We start from the raw sequence: 19,260 nt of genomic DNA, 5'->3' as shown, positions 1-19,260 counted from the left end.
GCGACTTTGACAGCAAAGTCACACAAATTAAATACCAAAAATACACAGTACATAGAAACACAGCGACCGTTTGCGTCACTATTCAATTACCGTTACTTTGCTATCTCATAAGACACGTAACGTTAAAGCTAGCTAGATAACTTATCACATAAAATTAAGTTCAAATCGTTTTAAAGATGTGAATTACAAGGAACTGCTTATCTTTTCGACTGCATAGACCATAAAGTATGAAATCTCCAACAGTCCCGATTTCAGACAAACGCTGTGGTGTGTAACTTGCCATCTTCGTTACTTTTCAGTTACAGTCAATCGCCATTTCCACACCCGACCGTGTGCCTTTCAAACTAAAACACTTCCGTTTTCACAGGAAGCTAAAAAAATACAAATAAAAGCAGCAAATACAATCTCACGACACAAACAGCATACAGACGCTGGCAATATTTTAATGCACATATTTGTAAACAGAGATGTGCTCAAAACACGTATCACAATCAATCAATATATATATATCTATATCACTGGCATGTGCAAATACATTTTGTCATGTCTCCTGGCCATGACTCACTTGTCTTTTTGTTTACTCCTGCCCCCATGTGGTAGTTTTCAGTACCTGCGTCAATAGGGTGTGAATTTCTGCCCGTGAATTGTCCTTTAGGACCCTCCCCAGGATCATATTGTCCTCTTTCAGTGCATGCCAACAACACCTGCTGAACCCTTTTTATAATGCTTCTATCATTTCAAACCATGAACCATACATACATTTTAAGTAAAAACAAAAAAAAAGTCAATTTATAACCGTCTGTATACGGGGGACTAGAACTATTCACAAAACACAAAATAAAAATTAAGATATGTCACAGAATATACAATAAAGTAAAATACTAAAACATCTAAATTTCCCTAACGCATTTTAAATAGTATATTTAATTTAATTTAACTTTACTTTATCTCCATCCAATTTGATTTTCAATTTTCCAAATGTTTTCTTTGGTTAAAAAACAGTCTTGTTGAGGGAGGGGAAAACGGAATCATGCATAGGAGCTGAAGTATTTTGGCCAATATATGCACACATGTGGGGTTATTATCTACATATGAGGCTTTAGTTTGTTATAATATTGATATTGATATATTAGTCTTATTTTATTATTTTTCTCTACATTTCATTCTTTACCTTTTATCTTTCACAGCTACTAAGGAAGAGGTAGATCCTGCATACTTTGGAGCTTTGGAATTTAATAAGAGAGGCTCTGAAGGCTCTCTAGATCCACCCTGTAGTTTTAACAACTCGGTAGCCAATGAGGACGTCAAACGAAATACAAGCATGAATGAGGGCCAATGACAATCGAGAGTGGGAGGGCACTTTGTTGTTGTGGTTGACAGTTCACTTCCTGCTTTACTGCGTGAAATCAATCAACTGCAGCAGTGGATACAGAAGTAGGAAGAGAGGAGAAACCGACGATTTTACAGCAAAGTAGGTACTTTAAACGACTTTGTTAATCCCATCCTCTAAAGACTTAATCAACTACAGCCTGTCTGTTACTAAAGTGTGAGTAAACGAAGAGGTTATGTCCATCTGAAGTGAATTGGTACCCGTTACACCCTCAGCTGCTCACAAGACTGCGACATGTGATATCGATTAGAGAAACACTCACGGGGCAGCTGGAGCCCTCTTTCAGCCTCTGCTAGGACACCATTCCCCGTTTAAATGTTGTTATATTTTCACTGAAAAATACGATTTCGACGATGTTAAAAGGTTTCAGAGGTGACCGCGATGCCTTCAGAAGAGACAGAGCTAAAAAGAAAGTGAAATAAAGTTTTTTAATGATGGTTTTTAGTTGATATGATGGCCAAGCAGTGATGCCATTCACTGTGCATTTCACCAAAGAATATAGAAACTGTCAGATGATCTACTGCGTATATTTCTGGTTAAAGGCATACTTTTCCAGTCGGAGTACAAAGAAAGATGTGTTGTTTGTGTTTTATTTTACTGGTCCTATGAATTTTTTGTTAAGTTAACTACATGTGCTCATTCATTAAATCCTGGAAAAAGCTGAAACAAGAGAAGATTTGGATTTAGGCTGATTGAAGAAATTCAAACTCATTTTGATATTTACAGTATTAATGAGGTAATAACACAAACTCAGAAATATATATTTTTTCCTCTCAAAAAATCTGAATAAACAAACTTTTCTCTGAGAAAAATAAGGTCACTAGAATACCGTTTGAAGCTAGCTTTTCTTGTCTTTTAAACAATGGCAGGTGTCCTGCTGGATGAAACCTCCAAGAAACACAGAGAAAGCGGTGGAGTTTATAGATTTGTCAACCATCAAAAGAAGGGAAAGCAGCAGTAAACAGTTCCTTACATTTCCACGCTGGCCTGAATCTGCTCCCTGAGAGGTGGACCGAACATGGTGCACGTCTACAACTGCCATCCTTTCTCCTCACAGCAGATAGTCCAGGTAAGTGGAGCCAGGCTGATTCAAAGCATGTCTGTTTTTTTTGTTTTTTTTAAGTTGCTGTAATTGTGTGTCCGTAGCTGCACCTGTATTAACTTGATTTACATTCCGTGTCTCAGGTGGAGCAGGAGCCCGGGCTGGTCTGCTGTGGAGGTGGAGCACTGTTTTTGGTGGCGACTGGAGGATGCAAGGTCATATTTCATTTTATAAGCCATAATTGAGGTTTCTTTTGTTTGTTTTTTAAAATGTATTTGTGTGAAAGTAGTGACACAGAATTCTAACATCATTGGTAGAACCTGTATTTCCTCATTAAATGGATATCATCTGTGGAGGTTTCTGCGGTATACTGACTGTGTGTTGGTGTGATGTGGTGAACTGAACCCAGGTGGAGGCCTACAGTGTGGAGCGGGAGGGCTGCCCTCTCATCTGTCGCTTTGCTACCATGGGCACTGTGAAGAGCATCCAACACAGCAAGATAGGTAAAGAAAAATTCCCACCTTCCTTCTATTGTCAACAGCAACTACATGAGTATCAATATTCACCTGTAGCAGTTTGTTTGTTTTATATGCGAGTGTCGCAGCTGATAGCAGGAGAGTTACCGTCTCTTTTTTTTTTGTTTGTGAAAATTAATCACATTTTTTAACATCCTTGCTGTTCTCTGTACCTCCCCACTCACATCCAGGAGATTACCTGGTGACCATTGAGGAAAAGAACAGTGCCACCTACCTGAGGGCTTACACCAACTGGCGCTACCAGGTATTGACCACGCTTTGAGATAGGACACTGGGAATACTGAAAATATTGACTGCTGCCGACTTGCAATCAAGGAACTTAAAAAAGTTGATGAAGGAAAGGTCATCACTTCACTGAATCTGGTTTGGTGACAGCTGTATTGAAGTCTATGGGAGATGCATGGAGAAACACACTAAAAGCTACCGTATCTACGTCCTGTGACTTCTGATAAAGAAATGTCTTCAGAAAATAAAAGAGCACATTTCGTGAGGTTAAAGAGAACATTTTTTCCCCTAATGATTGACAGGGCTAATAATATTGTGCCAGTGTTCCAGTGTTCTCTGGGCCAGAGAGAGCGGACAGGCCGATTGTTCGAAGGGCAGACTGCTCCTGGAGGGGCTGAACAGGAGGCAATATAATCTTATGCCTGCCATGTTTTTTGTTTTTCTATCCAGGCGGAGGACAAGGCCCGTGTCGGGGTGCGTTTGTTGGGCCACCTGCTGCGTGGGGCATCTGTGCGGGGCGGAGTGCAGATGGAGATCATTGAGATCCCTCTGTCAGAGCGTCCCGTTGCTGTGGCCTGCTGCTGTATAACAGGGGACCTTCTGGTCGGCTGTGAAAACACTCTGGTTCTGTTTACTTTGAGGAGACAAAACCAGCAAACACTGGTAAGAAGCCAGGAAGCAACATTGAAATGTCAATTTCAGCATGTCTTTTTAAGCCTGGATAAAGTATTGAGGTGATACATCTATTGGATGTCTTTACTATCAGGTTTACCTTTCATGAAAAGCATGTTTTTTGCCATTGTCAGTTATCTACTTTAAACAACATGTTACACTGAGTGATGCAGCAGCATGATGTTTTATGTCTCTTGGGGAAAAAACCAGCAGAATCAGAGTCAGCAGATCCTTCAGAGCACCTGGCCGAACACCCAGCAGAGCTCCAGTCAGAGTCAAGGTAACTTAACAAAAGTAAAATATAGCTGTTAAAGGTACAGTGTGTAAGTGGCATCTAGCAGAACAAACTTGGCAGAAATGGAATATGATATTCATAAGTCTGTTTTATTTAGTGTATCATCAGCCAAACATAAGAGTTGTTGTGTTTTCATTAAATGAGCTGTTTATATCTACATAAGGAGCGAAGTCTTTGTCCACTGTCCAGTGCACAATGTTTATTAGCAGCACATTAGTTTCACCAAAAAGAAATGCAGCTGTGTATAACGTTAAGCATTAGCACATGGTCGCCTCAGTTTGTGCCTCTCAGAGAACTGGTGGTAACGGTCACTTTAATTAGTAGAAATACTGTTTAGAAAATGTGTTTCTTGTCCATGAGGGCTGCCATAGATTCTGGGGCTTCTCCATTGCTTCGGAAAGGGAGGGGTGAGCCAGGAAGTGTTGCTGCTAGATGGCACTAAATACTCAATATATTACACACTGTACCTTTAAGGAGGGCTGGGGGATATGGTCAAAATGTATTTTTTCATCATATATGTCTTGCTCAGTTTCTAATGTACACACCGGTATCAGGCCCACCAATAGAAAAAAAGTCATTTTGTAGGTATTTAATTTCTATTTCAGAGAGAGAAAAAAAATTGTTGACGACTCATCCCAACTTTATAACTGGATCAGATATTATGGAGAAAATACTCAATGGTTTTCCCTCTGCTGTCCTCTCGCTGCTTTGCCTCAGGTCTGGACAGACAGTAACCAAAGTAACTGCTAACTGCTGTTAACCAGCAGCCTGCAATGTAACATATCTGGACCGGACTGGGTTAGCCATGCAGATTCAACCCCAAACCACCTTGATACTGAATTCCCTGTCGTCTGACGGGCCTGTGTCCTCTCTGCATACCGCTAGCTGTATGGCGAGGTGGATAACACACATCCGGTGCTATTGGCTGCACTGAAAAGAAAAAGGGTCTACTTTGACGACTCTTCCTTAATATCCTGCTCTGACTGACCCCTCTTCCCCTTGATTTTAGGTCAGACATCAACATCCAACCAGAACGTTTCCATCCTGGATTTTGAACGCTCCGTTATCCTGCATCTTCCAAAAATCAAGGCTAAACGGGTACGTTCAAGCAGTCTTCATTTTTTAATCTGCTGCACAATCATATAGCAGTGTAACTATTTTGTTTAGATGTTACACACAATGATGATATGCATGATAATGCTTACTGTGGTTTTATCAGATACTGTTACATAGATACATTACAACAAGTTATCAAAATGGTATTATGATTAAGTTATCATAAGAATATGCATGGAACAGAAGGGTCATAAAGAAAGCAAAAGTCATAAATATTTCTTGATAACTTTGCAGGCAGTACAGACTTGCATTGGCCTTTGTTTAGGTATTTCTCTATACTTCTAAAATTGACAGCCTGTGGACTGGGTAGCTCTCAAACCCCTTCTGCCCCCTAGGTGGCGCTGTGTGGAGGATATGTGGCAGTGCAGGCAGAGCTGGAGGTGCTAGTACTGAAACTGGACGCGTCTTTTGAACCTAAAACCCAGGAAGAGTCCTCCGAAACAGCTAGAGGTTTGTGTCTTTGTCTATGTTCATTGGTATTTTGATGCTTTAGCTTCAAATAGTGCAAAAAGGATCCCTGTTTCTTCTTTTTGGTGAAATTTAAAAGACTTGGACATCATCCAAATACAACCCAATTCCAGAAGAGTTGTGATGCTGTGAGAACTGTTACCGAGGACGGTTTAACAAAGTGTTCCGAGAATAATTTGTGATGTTTGCAGCAGATCATCTAGAAGACCAGGCTGACTTCCTGCTCCTCCCAAGACACCAGGAGTTGCTCGGTGATCGAGCCAAAGACTGTGATATCCCTGTCAGCATTGAAAAGACCGGGCTGGAGGACAGAGGACAGTACACTCTGTCGTATGTTCTCTTCAGGTGTGTGTGTGTGTGTGTGTGTGTGTATTTCTGAGAGGTAGCTCGATCTCTTGTGTATTTTTACCTCGTGAGGTTTATTAAACTTGTGTCATTTCTGTCTTGCAGGCGCTTTACTCCAGACTTCTTCCAGGGCTGCAGTGTAGAGGAGACTCAACTTCACTCTCTACAGCTCTGCCCGCTGTTCACCAGTCAGTACAGCAGGATGAGATACAGAGACGCATATACATGTAGACCCACATGGTCACGCTTTGTGTTATGGCCCTTTAAACAGGGTGCTGCAGGGATGATGTATTTTTGTGCATCTTGCTACGCTATACTATACACAGCTGTTCAATTTATAACGTGTAAAGTTACAGTCAGAACAGTTTTGCAGCTAAAGTCTGCCCGTAAAGACTGTGAGTAGAAGAGTCTCCGTGTTTGGCATGATGATGTTTAAATGTCCCAGACAACCTCTGTACTCGGATTTAGCCACGCATCGCAGACACTTCAAGAAAAACTTTAAAATTCAAAGCTGAAGTACTCACTGGTATAAATCTGCTCAGTTTACGTTAACCCCAGACATTATTTCAGGCATTTACTCAAAAACCAGTTGACTTTGAGAAGAGAGAGCTGGGAGCGCAAAAATGCTCATTTATTTTCAGGCTTCGGGAATCATTCCTGCAGCACTCTATGCGGCTTATATTATTACTATCTTATATTAGCATAAACATGATGTTGGATAATAAGACAATTGTAAGCAAATTTTGTTAACAGTTTCGAGACACTTAAAAACATTAATAAAGTCCTTATGAGTTTCTTGCAGTTGTGTAAAATAGTATTAAAAACACATTTGTGTTTAACAAACCTAACAATAATTGCATTGTATAGTCTTAGTAATGTGATCAGCATCGTATAAGGACTGTGTTATCTGTTAACCAACACTTAGTAGCATCTATCTAATAAGTGTTGATTAAGTTGATTAAGACTAGTTTAGAGGGGAAGAGTACTTTCTGCAGCTTGTGTGTTACAGTCGCCACCCTGTGGTGTTCAGACGATAAGACACTGAAGGACTGATGGACTGAACTCAGTGTTGGAAATATAATATTCAGATTTGATACGCCAGCTAGCGCATTGATTTACAGCGGTGAACAGTCAATTTGACTGGAACTACTTAGTAGGTGTCCATATATCAGGGGTTAATGGACACCCTGCAGCCAATCAGAATCGAGTATTCCCCCAGACCATGGTATAATAGATAATACAGTCCTTTGTAACCTGCGTTTATTACATAGACCTTAATTTAAAGTGTGATCACTGATGTATAGAGAGAAAGGATGTCGGTATAAAAGCAGAATATGATCTCACATGCAACACAAGATTGGGGAAAAAAGTGGCATCAGAACACTCTGCTCATGAATCTCAAACTGTAAAATCAGACAGAGCTAATCAAATATAAATCACGATTCTGGTACTTCACTGCTTATTTCTTGCCTAAAATGTGTTCAGAACCATATTCTAGTGCACTGTTGAAGGGAAGGTTCGCCCAAAACCGATGGTTTATTCTGTCTTGTTCTCTGCAGGTAAGCAGTCAGTGTCTCAGGAGGAACCAGCATGTGTGTTCTGCTTCTTCTCTCTACCCACCGCCGGCTACCTGTACAGTCTGAAGGGTGGCGTCGAGCTTCTCTCGGCCTATCAGTATCCAGAGAAGGTCCTGGAGGCGGTGCTAGCAGACCACCTGTTGCACGTCATAACCAAGTACGTGTCTGTCTGTGTCTCTCTGTTTTTTTTTCTGTAGTCTGATATGATATCTTCACTGAGTCACAGCTCTCCACTGGATCAACTGATATGACGGAATCCACATCATCATCACATTTAAAAATCAGTCGTGACAAATCCTTTAAACTAACATTCAGTCGTCATTCGTGGACATAAGATTATAGATTTAAGATGGAACATGTCATGATTTCAGTTTGTCATACAAGTAAGCTGGTATCTTGGTTTGTGTGTGTGTGCCTGGTAGGAGTGCATTGCAGTGCTTCACAGTGCGCTGTGCAGCACTAGCAGCCAGGATCGAAGACCCCTACATAGATACCACCATGAAGGTATGAGCCTGACTTTAACTTTGACTTTGACTTTGTGGCTCCTCAATTTAATAACTGCGTGATTCATTCCCACCAGTCTCCTCAACAGTAGCTGTGTTGTGTTCCATGATGTACATAAACAGTACTTCATGCTCCCTGTGCAGGGAATGTTAGATAAGGGAACTTCTGAACATCCAAAAAAAACAGCAGCTCTTTTCCCCTAATATTTTTGATAAATAATCAAATAAATAGAAAGAAATTATAAATAAATATAAATATCAAATATTATATGACCATTGTTGTTTTTAAGTATCTTAAATGTTCATATGAACAGTGATAATGCTTCAAATTGAGCTCGATTATGTGAGCACAGTGAAGCTTTTGGCCGTGAAGCTTTGGCGACCCCTAGTGGTGTATTAAGGGAAAATGTGGATTTGTCAATGTGCAGTATATTTCTCTGCTATCCAGTGGCCAACAGAAACAGTCAGTTCTGATGAAACCGTACTGATTTTTTGTTCTAATCAAAATCACAATAGTTTTTGGAAATATTACATGGTGTTTGGTATTATGAATATTTGGTATTTAGAAGATAAATCAGAATATTTGTGTGTGTGTGTGTGTGAAGGCTTGTCCACCCTGCAGCCTGGAGGTGTGTGCGCTCAGGATGCAGCTGTTTATAGGTCTGCGGTCAGTGTGTGTCCACGGCCGCCACGTCATCCTGCTGTCCACCGCCGACACAGAGACACCAGAGGAGAGCGAACGCGCCACACAGCGCAGAGGCCTGTAAGTCACAGACGCGCACACACACACCACTACGATAGTGTGTCGATCATACGCCTTTTAGTTTGAAGAGCTTCATCCGACATGTCGTCAGATTCCACCCTGCGGGTACCAGAATACTCTGAAAGGGGACGTCATCAGCACTCGGGATGTGTGTGTGCAGGCATACATGCATTTACAAACCTGTTCACTGTGTGTGTTGTTATTTTAGCGAGTTGAAAGAGCACACCATGCTGACTGGTATTTTCCTGGCGGTGGGAATCGATCCCGCAACCACACCGGCTCTGGAGAGCCTTCTATCACGCCCCTTCCTGTAAGACAAACCCTGCCCCCCCCCCTTTAGTGTCTGCTGTCACTTCTGGGCCGAGCTGCAACGCCAGGAAACCGTTGAAATACTCCCGTATACTTCTGTTTCCCCTTTAGAATAAAGTATTTAAAAATGCTCCATCTTTTTCTCTTGAAATGACATTTCAATATTCATTTTATTCAATTTATTAATAAATTCAATTGTTTCGAACATTTCAGGCCTAAATTCTGTAATTATAAAGCCAATATTGGATCTACTGTGATGGCACTAATAATAGTAATGTTTCATATATGAGGACTGGCAAACTTTTAAAATGATACACTCAGATGTTTAAAAACTAAAGCCTGCAAAAGATTATTTGTTTCAAGATTATATCTGGCCATATCCAACCAAACAGATTTTCACCTTTTTAAAAAAGCACTCAGAGTCCTTGTAATTCCTGAGACTTTATCTTTGATTATATGAACTTTTCTAAATAATTATATAAAAGGTCTACCCATTTCTTTACAAAAGTCTGAGCAGATGAGGCTCAACTCCTGCACAGGAGCTAAAGTAAGCTCAGAGGCTTTACAGCTTGGTCTAAAAGTGACAACACTTCCTGTTTTAGTCCCTAAACCTACCCAACCATAACCTGCCTAATTACCCCCAGTGTGTGTGACTTTTTGCTAACTAATCACATTTGGGCAGAAGTTTTGTTCGGTTAACTTAAAGATAAAATAATAATAATGATTATTATTATTATTATCTTATTCTGCATTAAAATGTTTAAAAACGACAAGACCTTTGTTATATATTTTGTTGAGTTGCGTACTTAGATTATCCCAAATGTTAACAACAGTGTTCAAACTCGGATAAATCTACAAAGTTACTTAAGGTGATGGTGTGTTTTATTTGGTTGTCGGTCTCATTTATTGGCCATATGTGAGCGGACTGTAACGTGACGTGAAAAATTAGACCTTCCCTGTGTCTCTCAGTTGCCTGTACAAGCCTGTGGAGGATTTGTTAAAGTTGTCTAATGCTGCTGGACTGTGGATTTCTTTGCAAACGACCTGAGTCAGATTTTCTGTGTCTATAGGATGTGACTGTGATGTCGTGCATGCTTTTGTGTGCCTCGTCTCAGTGGCGTTCTCCGCTCCGCTAATGGAGAGCAACAGTAGCTGATGTTAGTTTAGAAAAGGAGTCCACTAACATAAACTAATGACTGACTTCCAGTACAACACAGAAGTCCAGAGAGCCTTCATCAGTTTTGTAGGATCAATGACAATGTGTAGGATCAATGACAATGGGTAAGAGAGAGCAAAGACAATTTGAGTACATTAATCCGATTTTTTTTAAATTATGGATAATTACAAATATACGTAAATGGTAGTGATGCAGATGCTGTAGTCCCCCTTAATCCCAGTATGCAACGTCCTCGCTGCTTTTGTAGTTTTTTAATGCATGTGCAATGTCCTGACACACATGGAATCATTATTCAACTTGGTTCATGGAAAACCTGACATGCAATGATCAGTTTACTGTTTGTATTTTTTCAGTGTGTGTGTGTGCGTGTTTGTGTGTTCAGTGTATTACCTGCATCCTGTAAACACACATCCATTAAAACAATTAGTTACAGATCAAAAACCTATATCTAGGAATAGAAACAAAAAATGACAATGAGGATAAAGAAACAGCAGAGTAGACAAACAGCAGTTGTCGTAGTTAATGTCAGGGCCGTTATTTTCTTCAAGCTTTAAAGGTGCAATATGTAAGAATTCACCACCTGTTGAATTCATACTCCAAACAGATAGGGGGCAGAATATCACCAGGGAAAGCTCAAATTGCTGCTAACTGTAACCACAGCTAGCTTTCTAGCTCAGTTAGCTGTGCAGCTAGCTTTCTGGACTGAAATGGTATTACAAGGAAGGACGGGCTTAGGCTTGCTGGTTAGCACGTTAACCTCACTCGTCATCTCTGCACATAGACATCTTTGACACAACGTCAAATCTTTTATTTCTTCGCATTCCGGTTATGATTTTAAGTAAATTTTTGGATGTGCCAAACTCAAAATCTTACATACTGCACCTTTAATTTAACTTTAAATAGGAGCAGGCTGTATCATAGTTTTTGGACTGACAAAATCCTGATACACAGCACCTAGTGCAATTTTTTGCTTGCTATTTCTTTTTTCAATTTATATTGCGCCTTTGAAATGAGAGTTTAAAATGAGAGTTTAAAATGAGAGTTTGCAAAAGACTACATGACAGATTAACACTCAACAGTCAAGCTGAACACAAAGAAGCTTTGACTCACCTTAGACTCTCAACTAAGGTGAGTTAAAACAAGGAGGCAGAACACAAAATGTAAAAACACAAGAACTTCACAGAAGAGGAAAGAAAAACCAGTAGTCTGTGTGATTATACTTCATGTTAGCTCTCTGTGTAACCTCTGACCTCAGGAGCAGGAAGTGGACAATCTCGTCTCCCAAAGAAACCAGAACAGTGGGACACGGATGGAACATCTACGTGGTTGATACCGTCTCCCCCCTCACTCTTTACCAAGAGATGGTAACACAGATACACTCACTTCATTAACTGTTATACAAATACGTTCACGTTAATTTGAATGTCAGGTTTTTTTTTGCATTCATACAGTATGTACATTATTTATTTATATTCATTTATTATTGATGATCATGAAAGACTAAAGAAATAAAACTAAGACCTTTTTGCCTTTTTGTAAGACTACTTCAAATGGCTGTATTTTTTATGCTTTCTAAGTTTGTTTGTATTTTGGTGAAATTTTTCAACTTGCTTTAAAACAGTAAGATTTTAGAATTGTATTAAAGACAGAAAAGACTTATAAAGTAAAACATTTTCACACATTGATTATGCAGTGATGGAATGTAACTCATACATATTGAATGTACGTACATACCGAGAACTCAAATTCTGTCCTTTAGTTTAGTTTTGAGGTTTTTGTACTTTGCTGAGTATTGAGTTGTTTTGCTACTCTGTTCTTCCACTACAGGCAAATGTTGTACTTTTACTCCATTACATTTATTTGAGGGCTTTAGTACTAGTTGCTTTTCCACATTACATGCTGCATCAGAGCCAAAAGTACCACATTTTTAAATTCTTTTTTTTTTTTTTTTGCAATTAGATAAAAACAACACGGATTCCCATAATCAGTCAGCCCACAGTGTATATACATATAAGACTTTTATAAGACTTTGACTCAATTACAGGTAACATGATATATTTACTTTTACTCATGTATGACTTTGGGGCTTCTTATTTTCCCTGTTGGTGAATCGTGTGTGTCTGTGTCAGGTTGAGTACAGTCAGAAGTATGCAGAAACTAACCCACAGGCCCAAAGCCTGCGGCACCTCCTCAGCGAAGCTCACCTCCTCCTCCGAGCCTCCTTACTCCAAACATCAGGGCAGCGGCAAAACACTGAGGGAGAGCCCGCGTTGTCTCCAGAGACGGACACAGGCGGACCATCTGAGAAGCAGACAGACAGGGAAGAACTGGAGGAGGCGTTGAGGCAGAACTGTGCACAGCTGGGAGACTGTTTCAGCAGGTAACACACACACACACACACACACACACACACACACACACACACACACACACACACACACACACACACACACACACACACACATATATATATATATATATATATATATATATATATATATATATATATATATATATATATATATATATATATATATATATATATATATAGTAAACACACGCACATTCAGACCAAACAGCACACATCCCATAAAAGGCTCAAACATAACAATAGTCCAAAATGTATAATTGATATAAAACAGAGAAAAACAGCCAAGAATCAATGCATTTTGTCTCCATAATGGATTTATTGATGATCAGAGTCTTTGTTGATGAATTCTCTGTTGATCGACTAAAAGTTGCTTCTTTCCTGCTCTGTAAGGGGCAGTCAGAAGGACTGCCACCTGGCTCTGCCATACTACAGGATGTCTGCTCTGTCGGTCACAGAGGTGATTGCCAGGAACCGCCCACTACCCAGCAGCCCTCACTCCTACGGCCCTGGCTTTCTGTTTTACCTGAAGCATTACCTGTTGGAAGAAGCAGAGCAGAGCCTCAGTCAGGTACATTCAAACATCCCTGTAGGCTTGCTGTGAGACTTCTATGACCAGGAGGAATTTTGAGATTTTGTTTTGAAGGAGCCACCTTGAATAAATCATAGTTAGATTTACTTTGTAGTATTAGAATGAACAACATGGGACAAGTCAATCACTGAAGAAAACAAATATCACTGTTTATGTCTTCAACAAGGTCTTTCCTAGTAAAAGCGACTTTGGCACAGCTCTGATATAACCTGTAAAATGTGTATAAAACATGTTATCAAGCAGTTACTGGACTACACACTACCATTCTTATGTTTCATAGTTTCATCAGCTATTTTTTAAATTGTTTCAACTGTTATCCATAATACGATCATTTATATACAAGGAAACCAGAGAGACAGTGGATTTAAAGAATTCTCTTTCGGCAGGAAGAAGCTGATGAGGTCATAGACATTTTCAGCCAGTCAGAGCCCTCACAGCTGGTCAGTGTGTGTGCCAGCCCGCCCATGGTAAACATCAGTCCTGAGCGGACGCTGCGGATTTTACGCCGTCTGGAGGACACAGCCGGCGTGTCGGTCCCGCTGACGATCACCATGGCAACCATGATGCTGCTTATGGACGACGTAGCGCAGTACACACAGCTGATGGAAAGACACGCGGAGGTCAGTGAGCAAAAAAGTACCACGCAGAAGTTTTTTTCTCTTTATGTATCAGTATGAGGTGAAAGGTGAATGCACAGTGTAATGACTGCAGAATAATGGCACCAGCAGCGTTTTGATTGGTCCCCTAAAAAAAACCCTGCTTTAATGGTGCTTTTTTTTGTGTGCCACTGGGCATGAAATCTCCTGGGAAAATGAAGGCTGACTGCTTTCACATCTCCATTATGGACTAAATGAATGAATGAACATTTTGTCCTGTGTTGGTGGTAATTGCTACCCTGAGGAAAACCAAGCAATTATTCCTCAGTTCAGAGGTCTGAGACCAGCTACCTAATATGTAGTTTTTATCATTTATTTTACACAATACAAGCTTTCATAGAAACATTTAATAAGAGCAGTTGGGGTGATGTAATATTGCGATATTCACGATAACTATGATAGAAATGTAATCTTGATTGTGTTTATAACACACACATAGTACAGGGTGTCCTTGTGCATCTTTGTTTATGCTCTCCACCTCCTTAAACTCGTATTCTAGAGGTAACCTGAATGAAGTTTAATATGGATTTGATTCGTTTTTTCGTAGTTTTTTCACAACAATTTTGGTATCATGAGTTTGTTTGTCCACAATAATCGTTGAAATCTGATAGTGTGACAGCACTAATCCAGATATTATCGAAATAGTACTATGGCCACGTCTCCAAAGAGGCAGAGGACAGAGACACCATTCACTCTATTACAAGACACTGTGCCATCAACATGATTTTGAAGCCGTTATTTAAAAGGTAAAAAAGTTACATAAAGGTGCTTTAAGATCCTTCAGAGCTGCTTGTGGTGTAGGCTGGACACAAACTGTAGAGAGGCTTGGTTAATTGTTCTTGTTTCGAATGACTGGAAATGAGAAATTGTGTCGCACAGTACATGTTCAACATGTGTTCCTCAGCAGTTTTTGTTGGATACTATCCAGCATACATTCACACATTCATTTCCTGGAGGCAACTATTTTGGCACAAAGATTGACGCTTGTTATACCTGTTGCTTGTCAGGTGTCCTATTGATTGTATCGGGACAACCTGCATAAATAACTGCTAAGAATGTGTTCAGATGCTGCTGGTGTACGGGTTCATCGAGGAGCCGAGGCTGCTGCTACACGGTGGAGGTGGAGGCCAGCACACACATGTCTGCCCCACAGTGTTGACTCGCGAGTTGGCAAAGTCCCAACCGGGGCTGCTTGTGGCTGGCATGGTGGCTCTGCATGAAAACAACAAGGTTCAGCTGGAACAGGCTGATCACGTATTCAAGGTGTGTGCTAGGAGATGAGAGGTGACACGATCTCACTTATTTGTCACATGATCGATGTTCACATGATCGCGTGTGTGTGTGTGTGTGTGTGTATGTGTGTAGGAACTGGGCTGTGAGAATTGCTTGCAGGTGGATTTCTGGGAGGCGATGCTCATGGCCTCCTCACAGGACGCCGTCATTCAGGAACTCCTGTTCAGACTGTCGTCCGTCTACATCGACCGGCTGACAATCACGTCCTCAGATACACACTCAAACCATCTGCACACACGTTCAAGACGCAAGTCGCTGAAAAGCGCAGACGATCTGGTAAAGTAGCTGAAAATGACTGCTGTTGTCTCTGCTCGTAGAAATAATCCGTCTTTGTTCATTAACACACTTTTCTCCTCATGTGTAGAACATATTTAATCAACACAGGACATACATATATTTTTTGTCTGTTTGCAAAGAATATTTTTCATGTATGATGCTCAAAAGTCAATTCATCTGCGCAACACTCTCGCCTGCTAAGAGGGCTGCATGTTTGTGTGTGCTTCAGATCAACTCGTGCTCCCATTACGGCGCTCTGTACCCGTGGCTCACGGTTCTCAGTCCAGCTCACACTACCAGCTCCCAACACCAGGAGGCGCTATACAAACTGCAGGTAACTTACCTATGAACCGCACAAATCTGCTCCTGTTACACCCACAGCAAGTCACTAGCATAAAGAATGAAGAATCAAGGAGGTAGATATTAAACAGTTTTTTTTTTTTTTTTTTTTTTTTTTTTATGTTGTTTGTTTCGGACATGTCAATTCATAAGCATCACATTTCATCATTGTTCAAATAATACAACACACATGGCCGAAAGGGAAAAGCGGGAGAAGCCAAAGCTTATCAAGTCCCGCCCCCATTACCCACAGGATAAAATCTTCATTCTGATCTTTTCTTGTCTTTTGCAAATTACTTTTTTTTCTTTTCTTCTCTTTTTTTCTTTTGTTATGACCTTTGACAAAACATATTACAGCAGTAGCATATAGAGCTGAATTCAAGCTCTAGACAGTACATACAGATTACATGTGTGTCTTAATACAGAGGTTTAGCTTTAGAGATGTACGATCACCCACTTTAACTTCCTCACTGTAAGTTCACAGAACAAGTCCACATCACACCAGTGCACACTGTAATGAATAAGCCTGACACACTCAGTGACTAACACTGTAAAAGGTTACACACGTGATTTGTTTACACTGTAAACCATGAACATCACAACTGTAAACCATGAACATCACAACTGACTGAAGATTCAACACCCATATTATTTTGCCCGCAACCAAGTCGCTTGTCAGGAACGGACTAGAGAGAACAAAACAGAAAGCGAATAGGGAAAACTGTCCCACGGCAAGAGCAGCTACCAAAACCAACCGAAAACACTTCATTATACAAACATTAAAATACATGCTGATTGAATGTTAAAAACTACAGACTACCTTTAAAATACCTTGTGTGTGGATACTACTGCTGCTGCTGCTACTCTCACACTTGTCTTCTTGGATACACATAGAGTTTACAATTTTTGGTTCCAATTACACCACAATAAGAAATGACAATATGGCTACATTTAGCCTCCTAATAGCTGAGTATTTACCTGTTAAAATATATGGTAAATTATAGTTTATTATGGGACAATCATCATGAGTAAAATGTAGGTAATTACAGAGAAGCTAGAGCTGAAATGCGAAGAAAAACCTCTTCTATAAGTAATCAGTTCAACTACAAATACCACAAGTCGTGACTTAGATAAAACTGCATACTGTCTAAAATGAAGGCAACCAATTCTTAAAACCAGCCCAAGTTTGATTATCTAGGAATTAAGATCAAAATTATCAAAATGATATTGTCCTTTATATAGTGTCATTTCATGTTGTAAAAGTCTCGCTTTATTCTAACTTTTCATCCTGTGATTTTTAACCTGAATTATTCCCGTGTCCCTGTGTCTCCAGTCTCTCCTGTGCGGTCCATCGCTGTCTGTGGGCTCCGTCGGGCCTCTGATGGAGCGTCTGTCAGAGGAAACCTTATGGGGCTTCAGCCTGCACCTCCTCTGTGCCACCAGAAGGGGGCAGTACGGCAGGAGCATCGAAAAGCTGCTGGACCGATGTCCTCAGGCCATCATAGCCTACGCCAATCACCAGCTACAAGACAAAAATATGGTTTGTGCTCAGCATTATTCGAACTTTGAAGTGTGTTTTCACTGTGTCGCGTCTGTATGCTTACGGTGAGTCTTGAAATATGTCACCGTGTCCGTCTCGTCTCTGCAGGTGTTGTGGTGGCAGAAGCTGCTCCCTGAGCTCTGTAACAGAACGAGAGCCGCCGCAGACAATGGCATCCTATTGGCTGCTCTCAAAGGTAAAAACGTTCCCTAAATCGTAATCATTCCGTTAAAGCTATCCCAGGACTTAGATCTGAGTTTAAGAACGCATGACTGCTACACATTGATTTGCCAGAGGCATCACATATTTACTTGGATTTATTTATATATTATTTTAGATTTTTTTTAAATTAGGAGGTCACTTTTAGATCAAGATTTCTTTTACCACTAAGTCCTGAGATACAAAAAAACATTAATAAATGGAGAAAAAAACCTGCATATAAACATATTAATATAATAGGAACATTTAAATATACTATCGCACAATCAGCATGACAAGCATTACGATACATTGCGGGTAACATAGATGCCTGGTTTTGAGGATGGAGAAGCATTGAATAAAAAACACGATATCTCAATTTTTCCGCTGCATCGATTTTGCTCCTTTTATTAAAACTGCCCTGTTTGAGTCCAACAGTGTAATAGGACTGTAATGCTGACTCTTTGGAGCACTCTTTTAATAACCACAATTTGCACGGATGGGTCATGCATTACAGTGTATAATACTCGTTTTACTAGTGTTTTTGTAGTTCTTTCTTCTTGTCATCTGGTTGGTATTTTCTGAGGAAGATGCGCTGGCTTGTCTAAAATCCTGTCTAGGCTGTACTGACCCTCTTCAGCACCAAGAGTTGACATTTCCTCTCAAAAACAGAATAAACATCCATGTTGCCTGGGTTTTAACGTGGCTGGTTTCAATGCCCACAGAGACGCTGGTTGTGGTTGCCATGGAGATGAGCCCCGCTGAGTTCCTAGAGCTGATACCTGACGACGGCACCGCCTCATACTTTCTGCCCCACCTGTTGACATGCAGTCAGAAACACCTGGTGGCCTGACACACATGACTGGACGTCTGTTACACATTGATTTGAGTAAGCTGAGGCACAAGAACAACGTCAGTCTGTCGTGGCTGCCCCGGAGCAGCCGTGGGCTCAGTGATTTGCTCAAGAGACTCTCAACAGTGGTGTTGAATCATCCTTATACTGTGTCTAAAAGAACAAACTACAGTTTAAACAGCAGCATTTTTTAAAATTCATATCTGTTCTGCATGGCCTGCTGTATGTCATGCAGAGCAGATATGAATCAAAAAAATGCATTTAGGTTCCACTGCAGGTTCATGTTCCTGTTTCTGCCATCTGTGGTGTAACATGTTATCATTATTGCAATGTCTCAAAACAGGTTTGTAACTTCCGCTATCACAGCTGAAGAGAGACATTTCTAAATGTTGTATGTATATACTTTGTTAGGTGATAAAGTAAAAGCTCAAATGTCTAGCTCCTATGAAAATGTATTTTTTATTTATTAAGGGTGCTGTAAACCTTAATCCAGACAGTTAAAGCACTGAAGAGCTGCGGGGTTATCACAAGATTTCAGTCCAAAGCATTTTTGATTCGGAAGAATAAAAACCTTCTTGAGTCTCATGATTTGTCCTGTAATATCCTTTTGATTTGTTATTGTGTTTCATTATTTCACAGCTGATGAACTGGGAAACATTTGATTAGATGTGAATTATGCAGCAATGATTCCACTGTAAGACCTTTATCTGTGATGTTTTCAGAAAGG

At 40.3% G+C, this 19,260-nt stretch overlaps 1 protein-coding gene across 5 annotated transcripts; it reads left to right on the top strand.

Annotated features, from left to right (window-relative positions):
- The first annotated feature begins 1,359 nt into the window (after positions 1-1,359).
- On the top strand, positions 1,360-19,118 carry hps3 (HPS3 biogenesis of lysosomal organelles complex 2 subunit 1). Of its 5 annotated transcripts, none has more exons than XM_030434382.1 (25): positions 1,360-1,471; positions 2,260-2,459; positions 2,576-2,647; positions 2,842-2,935; positions 3,139-3,212; positions 3,644-3,856; positions 4,079-4,145; positions 5,170-5,258; positions 5,612-5,726; positions 5,936-6,089; positions 6,195-6,277; positions 7,649-7,823; positions 8,089-8,170; positions 8,775-8,932; positions 9,141-9,242; positions 11,674-11,782; positions 12,548-12,798; positions 13,180-13,357; positions 13,765-13,998; positions 15,100-15,297; positions 15,400-15,603; positions 15,833-15,937; positions 17,276-17,482; positions 17,591-17,678; positions 18,406-19,118. In XM_030434382.1, the coding sequence occupies exons 2-25, from the start codon at positions 2,409-2,411 to the stop codon at positions 18,531-18,533; spliced, it is 3,231 nt and encodes a 1,076-aa protein (XP_030290242.1). In that variant the 5' UTR covers positions 1,360-1,471; positions 2,260-2,408; the 3' UTR covers positions 18,534-19,118. The 5 variants fall into 5 exon arrangements, with proteins under 5 accessions (XP_030290242.1, XP_030290241.1, XP_030290239.1 ...); XM_030434381.1 differs by having other exon boundaries at positions 4,076-4,145; positions 5,939-6,089; XM_030434379.1 differs by having other exon boundaries at positions 4,076-4,145.
- The last annotated feature ends 142 nt before the right edge of the window (positions 19,119-19,260 follow it).

Source organism: Sparus aurata, chromosome 11 (assembly GCF_900880675.1).
Source record: "Sparus aurata chromosome 11, fSpaAur1.1, whole genome shotgun sequence".
In the NCBI taxonomy this organism is placed as follows: domain Eukaryota; kingdom Metazoa; phylum Chordata; class Actinopteri; order Spariformes; family Sparidae; genus Sparus; species Sparus aurata.
This window is presented reverse-complemented; position numbering and strand designations above follow the sequence as displayed.